This window comes from Puntigrus tetrazona, chromosome 8 (genome assembly GCF_018831695.1).
Source record: "Puntigrus tetrazona isolate hp1 chromosome 8, ASM1883169v1, whole genome shotgun sequence".
Taxonomy (NCBI): Eukaryota; Metazoa; Chordata; class Actinopteri; order Cypriniformes; family Cyprinidae; genus Puntigrus; species Puntigrus tetrazona.
Window position 1 is genome coordinate 17,575,328 of NC_056706.1, and position 12,129 is coordinate 17,587,456.

The following is a 12,129-nucleotide window of genomic DNA, read 5'->3' on the forward strand; positions in this document are numbered from 1 at the left end:
CACCAAACATGCAAGATGTCTAATCGGTTTTGATTTGTGCAATTGTGTCCTTGTGTTGTACCTGTTTATAGCGTGTATAGGTGGAGGCGGGGCACAGGAGAGACGGGCGCAGGCGTAATAGTCTCCGATAGACTCTATGATACTGGCAACCACAGCACTCAACATCCCAATCACCCCTGCTGCTGTCACTGTGGGCAACCCCCACTGGACTAAAACACATTCACACAAAGAATTATGGGTCATCTTTTGAGGTGTAGCATACAGAAATTCCCACCACATGAAGGTTTATTGAACACTTTCGTGGGTCAAACACTCTTAAGTTAAGCTTATTAAATTTAATAGAAATTTAGAAAGAGGTAACACTTGTAAACTATGACTTTTCACTCCATAAATTCTTAATTTGCTGCTTATTAATAGTTAGTAGGTAGGCATTAATACATGCTTAATAGGTTACCAATTGTTTTAAAACCTAACATTCACCCTTACAGCTATATTATAGTCATAATAATTAAGTATCCTTTTTTATAAGTATGCTAAAGTTAACTTGTTTCCCCACAAGGGTTGGAGACATGTACAGAACACACACATAAAAAAAGCAAAACCAACACTCACAGGGGTAGGGTATCTTAAACCAGGGAGCGACTGCAAGGATGCCCTGTCGGGCGTCTGTTCGGGCGTAGAAGCCATATTTGTCCTTCTCAGGAGGAAACACATCAGTCACCGTGAAGATGAAACACAGAAACCATGCCACCAAGATGGCCATGATGATCTACAGAGAGACAGAAAGAGAGATAAACCCAGTTACTTAAAAGAAACTCTTCTCATGCTAAATTCTGATGAGTAACCCAGACATGTTATCCAACCTGCTTAACTAGCCTTCAAACAAGCAGACAACACTGCAAGCTGAAAGTCCCTCACGATTCATCATCAAGGATCAATCTGTGTATTTTGGCTTGCCTCTATCTGCCTCCCACACTCACTTTCATTGCCATGTCATTGTCTGCTGTGCTTCCATTTAAAAACACAGGCCAAAAAGACCTCTTTTCTGAAACAGCGCGGTAATTACGGCTGTCATCCGAGCTAACGGCAGATTAAGAGCCGTGCCAAGACTCTGAAAATGCCAGCTCATGCTGCTGCGAACGAGAGACACCAGACTGCTAACGATCACGGTAATTCCTTTATGACAATGAGGATCATTTTGGAAATGGAAAACGGAAAGCACTGACATGAACAACACATGTCCAACAACTTTACCTGCTGATAGACCTACAAAATTAACGGCAGGTTGTCATTTGAATGTAAAACAACAACAACAAAAAAAAAGATCATATTTAGACTGTAGCTGCTATGTGTTTGTTTTTTTAATGAAGAAAATGTGAACCGACAGCTTGCGACTTCCATATTGTGACGTCTTTAGTTCTTTATAGAAACCGTTGCTTGTTTTTTCCGCTGCGAATTGATTGGATGTAGTAAAACGGGCGTTTTTTTTTATTCAGAAATGAAGCCTGACAGTTACAGGGGTGTGGTTAAGGATGTCAAGCTCACGGCCAAGATGTCAAACTGATGTCATCAGAGGAGGTCCGGCATTTTAGAGGGGAGGAGCATTTTCAGATTTGGATTAAAGATTAGAAAGCAAACTTTTTTTGGTGGATTAAAAGCATTAACTGTTAACGTGAGCTGACAAATCCAAACAGGCATTTTTGATTTTAAACGGACTTTAAAAGCTTTTTTAAACTGCAACAACTGCGACAAAATAAGCAAAAAATAAAGTAACAAAAAAAAGTAAATATTTTAAATAATCAATAAATATGCTTATCTAGTCTCCTATGCAACTAATGTGTTTTATTTGATTTTATTAAGTCTGGCAACAACAACATAATTAAGCATTAAGTAAATATATGTTTGAATGGAACAGCATACATGCTTATACACTATTTACTACACTTAAAGCTGCAGTCCATAACTTTTGGCACTCTAGAGGTTAATAAACAGAACTACATGAATAGTGATTTTTGATGAGCCTGATGAACACGATTTGGAAAATGAATTCATGATGTACTCGCTTATTATATTCATTTTATGTATTTTCTCTCAATAACTGAATGAAATGAGATGGCCTTGGATTAATGTGGAAACTCACTGGGAACATTTTGAACAGCTGCAGGCGGTAAGACGTCCAGCCTTTTTTGGATTTGTAGATGGGGAGCGGCAACTGGATGTTACGTGCATACTGAGAGAACAGCAGCACCAGGAATATGGTTCTGTTTAAAAGAAGGGAGAGAGTTTACATTCTGGGTCCGCAGAGCTACAGATTGGTTATACACACACAAACGTTTGCGTGTACTCACAGCATGGCGATGCCCCAGTGTTTGCCCGCCCTCTCTCCAGCGGCCTGGAAGCCAGAGAGCCCGATGAGAGTAACTGTAGGGGTGATGGTGAGCGGGCCGATGTACTTCAACAGCACACCCGGCAAACCCAAGGCCCCTATGATCACCTCTATTACAGACGAGACTATTATAGCACCCTGGATCTGCAGAGACAAACAGAGAGGGAGAAAGGTGTTGTGATTAAATCTGTTCACACAAATAGGCTAAATAAAACTAACAAAACACAAAGACTAATGAGAAGGAATCTGCAAAAAAAGGTTAAAAGTGATCAAAGGTTGTAAAGCGTCATTGACAAAGGCCTCCAGACAGCGTAATGTTCCATTTAATCAAATTTGGCTCAGGTTGCTTTGTCTTCGTCTGCTACAATAAAATCAATATCAAATCAGTTTAGGCAAAAGTCTCTTCAAAAGACAGATAAAGGGATAGTTCATCTAAAAATCTAAATGTATCATTTACTCACTCTAAACGCTATTCTCCAAAACAAATTAAGGTTTTATGAAAATCATAATGAAGGTTAATGAAAATCAGGTTTCCTGGACTTTCAGTAAACAAAACCTTTCACATCACACATGTAGACCGAGCGTGTACAATCTTCATTGTTCATTCTTTCTTTTGTTCCCTTTCATTCATTCTCCTTATTTCTTTTGTTAGTTCTTTCATTTGTTTATTAGTGCTTTCTCTTTTTTGTTAGTTCATTCGTTCTCTCACTTATATTTATAGCATATTCAATTTGAACATAAATCTGCCCCAATTTAGTGCTCTAAATATACATTTATACACATTGTTATTTGTTTGACATGCAAAACCATAGATTTAGATTTGAAGTATATATAAAAATCATACACACACACAAAAAAAAAATGTATTTAATACATTGCAACGTTGCATGTAAAGATGATTTGTTAACCAGCCCTTTCTATTAACGCTTGCAGTGTTATTTTAATGACAATTCAGAGGACTTCCTGTGATCTCATTTAGACTCACACAGCTCCATGAGCCAAACCTGTTTTAACCAATCTGCCTTAACTTGTCACCTCAATTTATTTCAATTTGTTTCACATTATCGCTTCCTTTATCAATTTCACATTAAAAGCTCCTCATTACGTTTGTCTGATCTCATCTCTTTCATCCTGTTTTAACGCACCTCTCGTATCCTGGGGTACCAGATGTCTTCTGTGTGTGGTAGCTCTGTGGCATTTAATAAAGGGAAAGCTGCAGAGAAACAGGACAATCAGGTTATCGGTTTTAAGTGTGACTGAGAGGGTACATGAGCGTGTGTGTGTGTGTCTGGGACGTACCCGTTGCGTTACATTTCCACTTATCCAATGAAAGGATGGCTCTTGCAGGGGCGAGAAAAGCAAAAGCACTTGCCTGGAACAATGGAAGCCTGGAGGCAAAACACACACAAAACCACAATGATTCACAAGAAAAGTTTGTACAAACACTCCCACAACACTCTAGCTCCTTGGAAACGTTTATGTGTGGCTGAGGAGAAAAGACAGGTAACGGTCACCAAGAGGAGCTCTGACTCAGTGGCCAAATCCTTTCATTTATGAATTCGTCTGTAAATCAAACTGACATAACCAGTGACATGTATTAATCCTCAGGTAATCAGAACTCTGACTAAATGGAAGCAGGTCCTCATATTTCTGTCTAAGAACACTTTGACGAGAAGAGACCACCTGACTGACTACTGCAGCTGTTTCCATGTGCTTTAAGGCAGTGGTCTTCAAGCTTTTTTCATCAAAAACCTCTTTGTTCAAATGCCCTTCTCTGTCTATGCTAATAAGTAACTCTGGTATAATTTCTGTTGTGTAGTAAAAATGAGCATGTTACTAAATAGAAATTAAGACTTTGATTTGGCCCACTTTGCCACAAAAGGATATTACAAAAGGATGAAAATAAAATAAATAACCGAATACCATTGAAGTACATTTGTATTTCTAATTTACAGTTTGTTTTAATACTTTTAAAATGTACTTTTGCATTGAAATGTAAAATAAATTAAATATAAATTAATAAATACATACATATGAAGTCTACAGTTTTGCTTATTATTTTTCTGTTATTTAGTATTATATTTTACTACACAGTTATATAGCTATATAACGCAACATATTTGGCCTAAACCCCTCAATCAACTAATTTTAGCCCAAATTTGGCCACTTTTCCTCTAACCACTAGATGTCTCCACACACACACACACTACTCATATAATCATTGATGTGCGCTCTCAAGACTGCTGATAAATACTAGTGCTATATGAATTTATAAAAATACCATTGATTTTGAAATGTATTATTGCTCACGAACACTTGACGCTAATTTGAAAGCAACAAGGAGGAGGATGGTCATTTTGACAAATGAACACAGTAACATCAAAAGAACCATGTTTTACAAAAATACACAACAGAAGGGCACAGATGCTATTTAAAATGATTATGTGTTCAGATAAAGGTCAAAGCATCAGTTCATTATCCTCGGTTCAGTGGAAAAATTGTTCATGTAGATGTAACAGGCCGTTCATTCATGTTTTGATGATACTGATAAAGTGACAGTTTTTGTTGATTATCAAATAAGCACACAAACACGCATTAAGGGAAGCACGTACAATCAGCACAAAGGTCTTATGGCAACACTCTTTCCGCTCTCATCTTCTTCTCATTTCCTCTTTTTTTAGGGCACTCACTCAGGTTTCCCTGGAGATTGCATGCGCCCTGAGCAAGTGACGTCAAAACGGAGGGATCACAGACATCAGACGGCCCTCTTATACATAAATTGTGGCAAAGTGGCCACAAAAGAACACTGAGTGCCAGACACAGAACAGGCAAAGGCTAAATGTCTTTATGACATGAACAGCCTGAAGGATCAGACCTCCTCAGGTACACAGCCTCCCACTGTCTACGCCACATAAGACATCACTGCCACTTGTTCCCCTTTGGGGTTGTGCGTCATATAAAATGGCATTAATTGCATTAAAACACAGTGCAGCAGCAAAACATTAACAGTGGAAACTTACGAAGGAAATACGGTTTCTTGAGTTGCTGGGATTGAGGTTTTATATGTTCGCACAGGCATAAACAGACCCAAGGACTGTAGATAAGACCTACTTCAGATATAGTTATTTTATAAGTAGCAAACATGTACGCATTTGTTTTATCGAGTTCACTTAATCCTTATTCAAAGCGGAGGTGAGGCAACACAAGGGTCATGGAGACACTGGACATTCCGGATTGGTGACTAAGGTTAATTAATGGTTTGCAAATTATATGTAAAACAAAAGAAGCAACCAAAAAAAATGATGCTCGATTTTCTCCACTCCATTTAGTGTCATATGTTCCTTCGGAAATCATACCAATATGCTGACTTACTGCTTTTTTTGCACCAAATATTTTTGTGGAACCATGATAAAATTATAGAATTCTTTGATAACTAGAAATTTCAAAAGAACAGCATTTTTTTTGTAATAAATGTATTTGCTTATGTCATTTTTATTTAATTTAATACACCATTGAAGAATTTTTATTCTTTTTTTTTTTTTTTTTTTTTTTTTTTAAATGCATTCATTTAATAAAAAGAATTTATTTTTAAATTAGTTTCAGAAAGTATTTCTGAATAACGTACTATATCAAACACTAAAATGGTTACTGGATAAGATCATATATTTTTTATTATGTATTTATAAAGGCGATACTGGATATGAACGTGAATCTAAAACTAACTTTTATGATTTGTAGTTTAGGTTTCAATTTCAGGTCTCCACCACTAATTTGAATCTTTCACAGATTGTCCCGGACACAGTGCACTGAATTGCAGCAGTATAAAGAGCTGAAGGCCTTCATTACCAAGTGATTAAAGAAGATGAATCACAAACACAAAGATCCACAGATGACCACAGCTAAAACTGACCTGACCCATTTTCTCCAGACCTCCTTGTTACACAAACAACCGATAGTTAGATTTTGTTTCCGACAAAAGCAGCTATTACACCACAAGAAAGCGGTTATGTTCTCTTCCATTTTCCAATTCTTTTTTTTTCTCTTTCATAATAAAATGTGGTCAGCCTTGTGTGTCTAAGAGTGTTAAGTGTCATGAAATATTTTCAAAGAACTCCCAAGGCTAGACTAATGGTCCATATCAGCAAAGTGGCCTTCAAAAAAAAAAAAAATGTAATTGTAGGAGAGAATGTAGCTAAAAGCATCTTGAATACCAATGTCTGTGTCTTGCAGCCAGTGGAAAAGACCTGGGAACACCCTTCCTCTTCACAGAAATGAGAGAAAGATTTTAATCGACCCAAAATTTAGGTTAGTAGGTTACTTTCACTTTCAGCAAGAGGAAGGAGAAAGACCGGGAAATGGAAATAAAAACTAAATTTTTTTTTGGACATCTTAAAGGTTTATATTATAGGAAAAGCAGATAATTCCACATTTCATGTTTTAAAGTAAAAAAAAAAATTTGTTCAATCTTTGTAATCTCCTCAGATGACAATGTAGATGTTTGTATGGATGTGATTACATTCAAGACACAGAGCTTTTCTGCGTTTATTTTCCTTTAACGCCCTGAAGAAGATATCACAGGTTCATAAACGCTTCATATCTCAATGCGCTAATAACTTTCTCACACTGTGAACAGGCACTCGTTTTTTTATACAAAGTTTTGCTGTAAATATCCCACAGTCACTAAATAACTTCGACTACGATAACAATTATGTAGACAGGCCAATAAGAGCGCTGATCTTTATTGTGGTCTAAATGTTCTAGATGTTATCCTCTTCTCTACCAGAAGGAAGTGAACAAAACGAGAGTGAAGTAGAAGCAGTACTTGCTGAACTTAAGTGCACTTGCAAACGGAGCCTGAATCTGACATCCTGAAAGTAATCAATAAAACCACCCACCCACAGCACACAACATACTGTGTGCAATAAAAGTGCACACAACAGATGGGTTTCCGCCAAATTCGGAATACTTTTATACGTTTGTTATAAGTTATAATGTATAAATACACTCTTGAGCTTACCTGTAAATTAATTCAACTCTACAGAGAGTGGAGCATTGCATGGGATTCACCATGAGAACCTGTATCATGCATAGTAACAATAGTAAAATAAGTCCGGAACACGTTCTAGGCCGTGCTTTAACAGACACACACTTACCGGCAGCCAAGGGTGGTCTGCAGCAGGGTAGTGATGCCCACACAAAAGAAAATGGTGCCAATCAGCTGACTGGTTGCCCATTGGTCGTATCCCACACACATGGCCTCAGCGAGCAGGAAGGGCACAGCGATAGTACCACTGAAGCAGGTAAGATAGTGCTGAGGAAGAACGGTGTGAAAAGACAAACATATCAGCATTTTTATCTCTGCAAAAGGGAACATCAAATCTCTAGTCTGCGTTAATGTCATGTGCCAGTGATATAAATTCTAGTTTCACTGCTGAGAGTTGAGGGTGACTGCTGTAAAGACTAGGGTCTTTGCTATAAATTCTAAGGTCACTGCTTCAATTCGGGCGCATTGCTCTGAAATCTAGGATTTTAAGTTAAGGGCCGCCACTTCAAACTTGATTGTCAATGCCATAAAGATGAGTTTCGCTACTGTAAAGTTGAGTGCCATTGCTGTAAAAAAGAGCGTTACTGTTTCCAAGACAACGTTTAGAGCACTGAAAGTTGAAGGTCAATGTTTTTAAAGTTGTGGAAATTTAGCTTCACCGCTGTAGAGTCTAGATTTCAAAGTCTAAGATTCTTTGCTGTAAAATTGAGTTTTGCTGCTTCCAAGTCAAGGATTCACTGCTTAAAGTTAAGAGCCACAGCTTTATACTCAACGTTCAATGCTGTAAAGATAATAATTCAATATCAATATGTATCGTGATATAATTATTTTCAATACCAGTGATATGATTTTTAAAATACATTTCCGATATTTCAATACACATTACCAGTGTTTCCAATACATTAATATATTTGTGGTGGTTGGCCTGGGTGTTTATATGAATGTATCTCTAAATGAAACCAACTGTCTTCAGAAAGGTTTTTTATCAGATAAAGTAGTCTTCATGAACAGAGCTGATTTGATTACAGCAATTACTGGAGAAAACGCTTGTTTTAACACCCAACGCCTCCTGCTTTTCTATAAGCCCGTCTACAGCAACATTTTTCAGTTTTTGTTGTTGTTCAATGTTTTTTTTCTGCAGCGACTTTAAGCACTTTTATACCATTTCTTTCTGGCTAAAGCCAATAAGAATAATCAGCCAGCACTTCCAGGTCAAAAGTTCTTAAACAGTAAGATTTTTTTTAATTCTCTTCTGCTCACCAAGCCTGCATTTATTTGATCAAAAGTACAGAAGAAACGAAGAAATCTTGAAATATTTTTACTATTTAAAACTGCTTTCTATTTGAATAGATTTTAAACTGCATATCAATAAAAACACCAATATTGGAATCATATTGTATCAACCGAAATATGAAGTGAATTTTTAACCATATATCGTCCAGGCCCATGTAAAGACAAGTGTCACTACTGTAAAACCGAGCGTCATTGCTGTAAAATTTAAAAATTGAATCCAAGTCAAAGTTTCAAGCAGTAAAAATTGAGGGTCACTATTTCAAAGTCAAGTGTCGCAACTTCAAAGTTTCATTTCACTGATGAAATTTGAAGTCAAATATTCATCGCTTTAAAGTTGGAGGCCACTGCTGTCAAGATGAAGGTCAGTGCTTCAAATGGTCACTGCTGCAATTTCTAAATCCAATCAGGTTCAAGCTATAAAGCATTAGTTGAGCCATAGTTTGTACATTAATATCTTAAACATCTGGGGCATCTCACTTTGCACTTGAATGTTAAAGTCAGCACGTCTAGATGTGGTTGTGCACGTGTTTGTACCTGTAAACCTAGGAACACACAAAGGTACCAAGGTGGGGTGTCCTCTATGGTGTATATCATGTCCATTCTCCTGGCGTCTATGCTGTCTGTACTGTCCACAGTCTCTGATATGGAGCACTAAAGGGGAAAGGAAACACAAGACACATGGGATTCAGGCTCTGGACTGTTCCTATGGTAACCAATCTCTATTACAGAGACGTTGAGTGAGAGCTGTACGCTATAAACAGCATCAGCACGCACTCAAACACACACACAGCAAAACTGCCGGCAATTCAAACGTCATCAGCAGGAAATCAGTTCCTCTACATGCAATTATCCTGAAATGACCTCAAACTGAGAAATAAACTGCAAAACCGAGAGAATATATTACCACAAGTGTTATTCTGTTACATCTCAAATATGGAAAATACATACTTGTTTTAACAATTTGACTACTTAAAATACATTTCAAGGATACAGTACAGCCATAAAAAAATCTGTGTCTAAAGTTTAATTCTGAGATGCAAGTTATTACGCCAATTCAGCTACCAGTTAAATAATTCTAATTTCTGACAAAAACATTAGTGGGAACACAGAACCAGAGAGAGAACGAGAGACAAAAACTAAAGAAGAATCCCAATGTGTTGCATCAGCATTGCGGCATTAGAGGCAAACTAAGGGAAATTCTACTGGTTGATGTGACCTCCATAATCCTGTTACCAATGTGGGGAAAAGTGCCGAGTCATAATGACCGAGCTATTACAGAACAGGGCTTAACATGGATAAGCATGACTGGTACGGGCAGCCCCTTCACTTAAAGGTGAAGTGTATTATTTCTACTAGTACCAAAAGCATTACAAAAAGCTCACTTTGTCCTCGGTCTGGCTGTCTTTTGCGTAAATGGCCATGAGTTGCGTGTCCTCTGCATCCTGATCTCCGGGGGTCTGCACGGCACCATTAACCACCTGTCAAATACACAGATATATGTCACTTATTCACCAAGTAAAAAAAAAGAAAAAAAAAGAAACAGGTGACACTAATACCAAACTCTCCTGCTGTCATGACAAAGGATAAAAGTGGAAGGGTGAGTTTTGGCAAGAAATCAGATATTATGTAGGTGAGTTTGGCACATGAAGGGTTAAGCTTCCAGAAGCTTTGGTTTGGTTCTCTTCACCAAATTCAAATGCCTGGGTTTCATTGACAAGCGCACAGTTTTACATCTCATGATATCACATCCCCTCACTGGCAAAACATCTCAATCCGCTAAAGTTCACCAGGGCTCTCAGAGACAGGGTTATGCAGATACAGTAAGTGACCACAATCATGTAGGGAAGAGTTCACCAAAACAAGGATTACATGAGGTTAAGCTCTAAAGTAGGAGTTTTTGGTGGTTTCTAATTACATCATAGAAGACAGAAGACTTAGATAACTGCAAAACGGTCTTTCAAACAACCTCAAACAATTAGTATATAAAGAAGTGACTCAGTAAGGGGACTGGAAAAGAACATGCGTCACTAACAATTCATCATCGGTTTAAAAGAATGATATAATACACATGAATGTTACAAGACATGGCTTGTTATGTAATTGAATTTAAGGGAGTGTTAGGCATGACTAAGGGAAACTTGAGTCTTGGCACTTCTTTTAAAATAAGTGAACAGATAAAGTTACAGAGAGCAGTCCATAATGAACTGACTGATAAAGGGTCACTTCTGTGAAAAAAAACAAAAGACAAACAGAATCTCTAATCTCTTAAAATCATATATTTAAATTTGAATATCTAGCAGCAAAAAAAGCTATCAAAAAGTAGCAGCTACTTATAGGTTTTTTGGTTTGTTTCACTTTTAGAAAAACCTTTCCTGCAGTGTTAAAATAATGAAAACATGATGCTCACGTTATAAACACAAACAAACTGCATAATTCATTTAGTATTATTTTACACTATATTATTTGTTAAAATTGGGTAGAATTATTTTTAATTTATTTTCATGTGTTTATATGTTATTGTTTATATTTAAAGTTTGTTTATAATGTTAATAAAGAGATTATTATTTGCGGTTAATTTAATTATTTCACGTAGAACAGGCATAATGTAATTTTAAACTACAACTTGAAATGTATTATTATAAAAATGTCACTTGTGGTATTAAAGCATGCTTGCTGTAAAAAAAAAAAAAAAAAAAAAAAAAAAAAAAAAAGTACAAATTTGAAAAAAGTTGTGTATGTCCCAAATTGAAATAGAACGTTCTAAAAAGCCAGCTTTTTTATTTAGGGTTGTAATCTGCACTCCACACTGTCCTGCTTAAAGTACACGTGACCACTGCGTCCTGTAGACTCACTGTAATAACAGGCTAGAAGGTATTGTTTCTGACCCTATGTTTAGCATCTTTCCACTCAGACACACACACACACACACTCACTGGGATGGGGTAGAAGTGTGCACTGTGTTTGTTCTCCTCTTCATATTTGCCAGGCTCTGCGGCGGAGTCCATGGATTTGGAGGTGGTGTTTTTACCAACACCCATTCCTTGCCTCTGCTCCTCTGCCTCTTCCTCCTCCTCTCCCTCTGGCTCTGTTGTTCTCCACTCCCGCTCGCGCTCTGGTAGAAACACTGCTGCTCTGGCTGTCAGTACACTCTCATTCTCCACTGATTGGCCAGCCAGGTCATCTGGGGTCAGAAAACAGAGCAAAGTTATTCATGAATGAATAATGAAACGAAAGTGCTCCTCTGATGACTTCCTGCAATCATTCCACAAAATAAAATGATAATCCATACAGGCTATTCGTAAACCATTATAATTACCAAAAACATCCCTTCGTCGTACTAGCACTTCATAGTCATTTTATGGAGGCAAAGGAAGAATAAACTGACAAATAAGTTATGCAATGAAAT

At 37.3% G+C, this 12,129-nt stretch overlaps 1 protein-coding gene across 2 annotated transcripts in view; it reads right to left on the bottom strand.

Moving 5' to 3' along the window:
* Positions 1 to 12,129, bottom strand: part of slc23a2 (solute carrier family 23 member 2) — a 28,428-nt gene that overhangs the window by 5,908 nt on the left and 10,391 nt on the right. For both annotated transcript variants that reach the window (XM_043246760.1, XM_043246759.1), the window contains 10 exons: positions 11,657 to 11,904; positions 10,106 to 10,201; positions 9,258 to 9,374; positions 7,540 to 7,697; positions 3,686 to 3,774; positions 3,532 to 3,599; positions 2,349 to 2,530; positions 2,141 to 2,261; positions 613 to 769; positions 62 to 209 (listed from right to left, as the gene is read on the bottom strand). In XM_043246760.1, coding sequence (XP_043102695.1) covers positions 62 to 209; positions 613 to 769; positions 2,141 to 2,261; positions 2,349 to 2,530; positions 3,532 to 3,599; positions 3,686 to 3,774; positions 7,540 to 7,697; positions 9,258 to 9,374; positions 10,106 to 10,201; positions 11,657 to 11,761 — 1,241 coding nt within the window. In that variant the 5' untranslated portion in view covers positions 11,762 to 11,904. The remainder of the gene's footprint in view (positions 1 to 61; positions 210 to 612; positions 770 to 2,140; positions 2,262 to 2,348; positions 2,531 to 3,531; positions 3,600 to 3,685; positions 3,775 to 7,539; positions 7,698 to 9,257; positions 9,375 to 10,105; positions 10,202 to 11,656; positions 11,905 to 12,129) is intronic.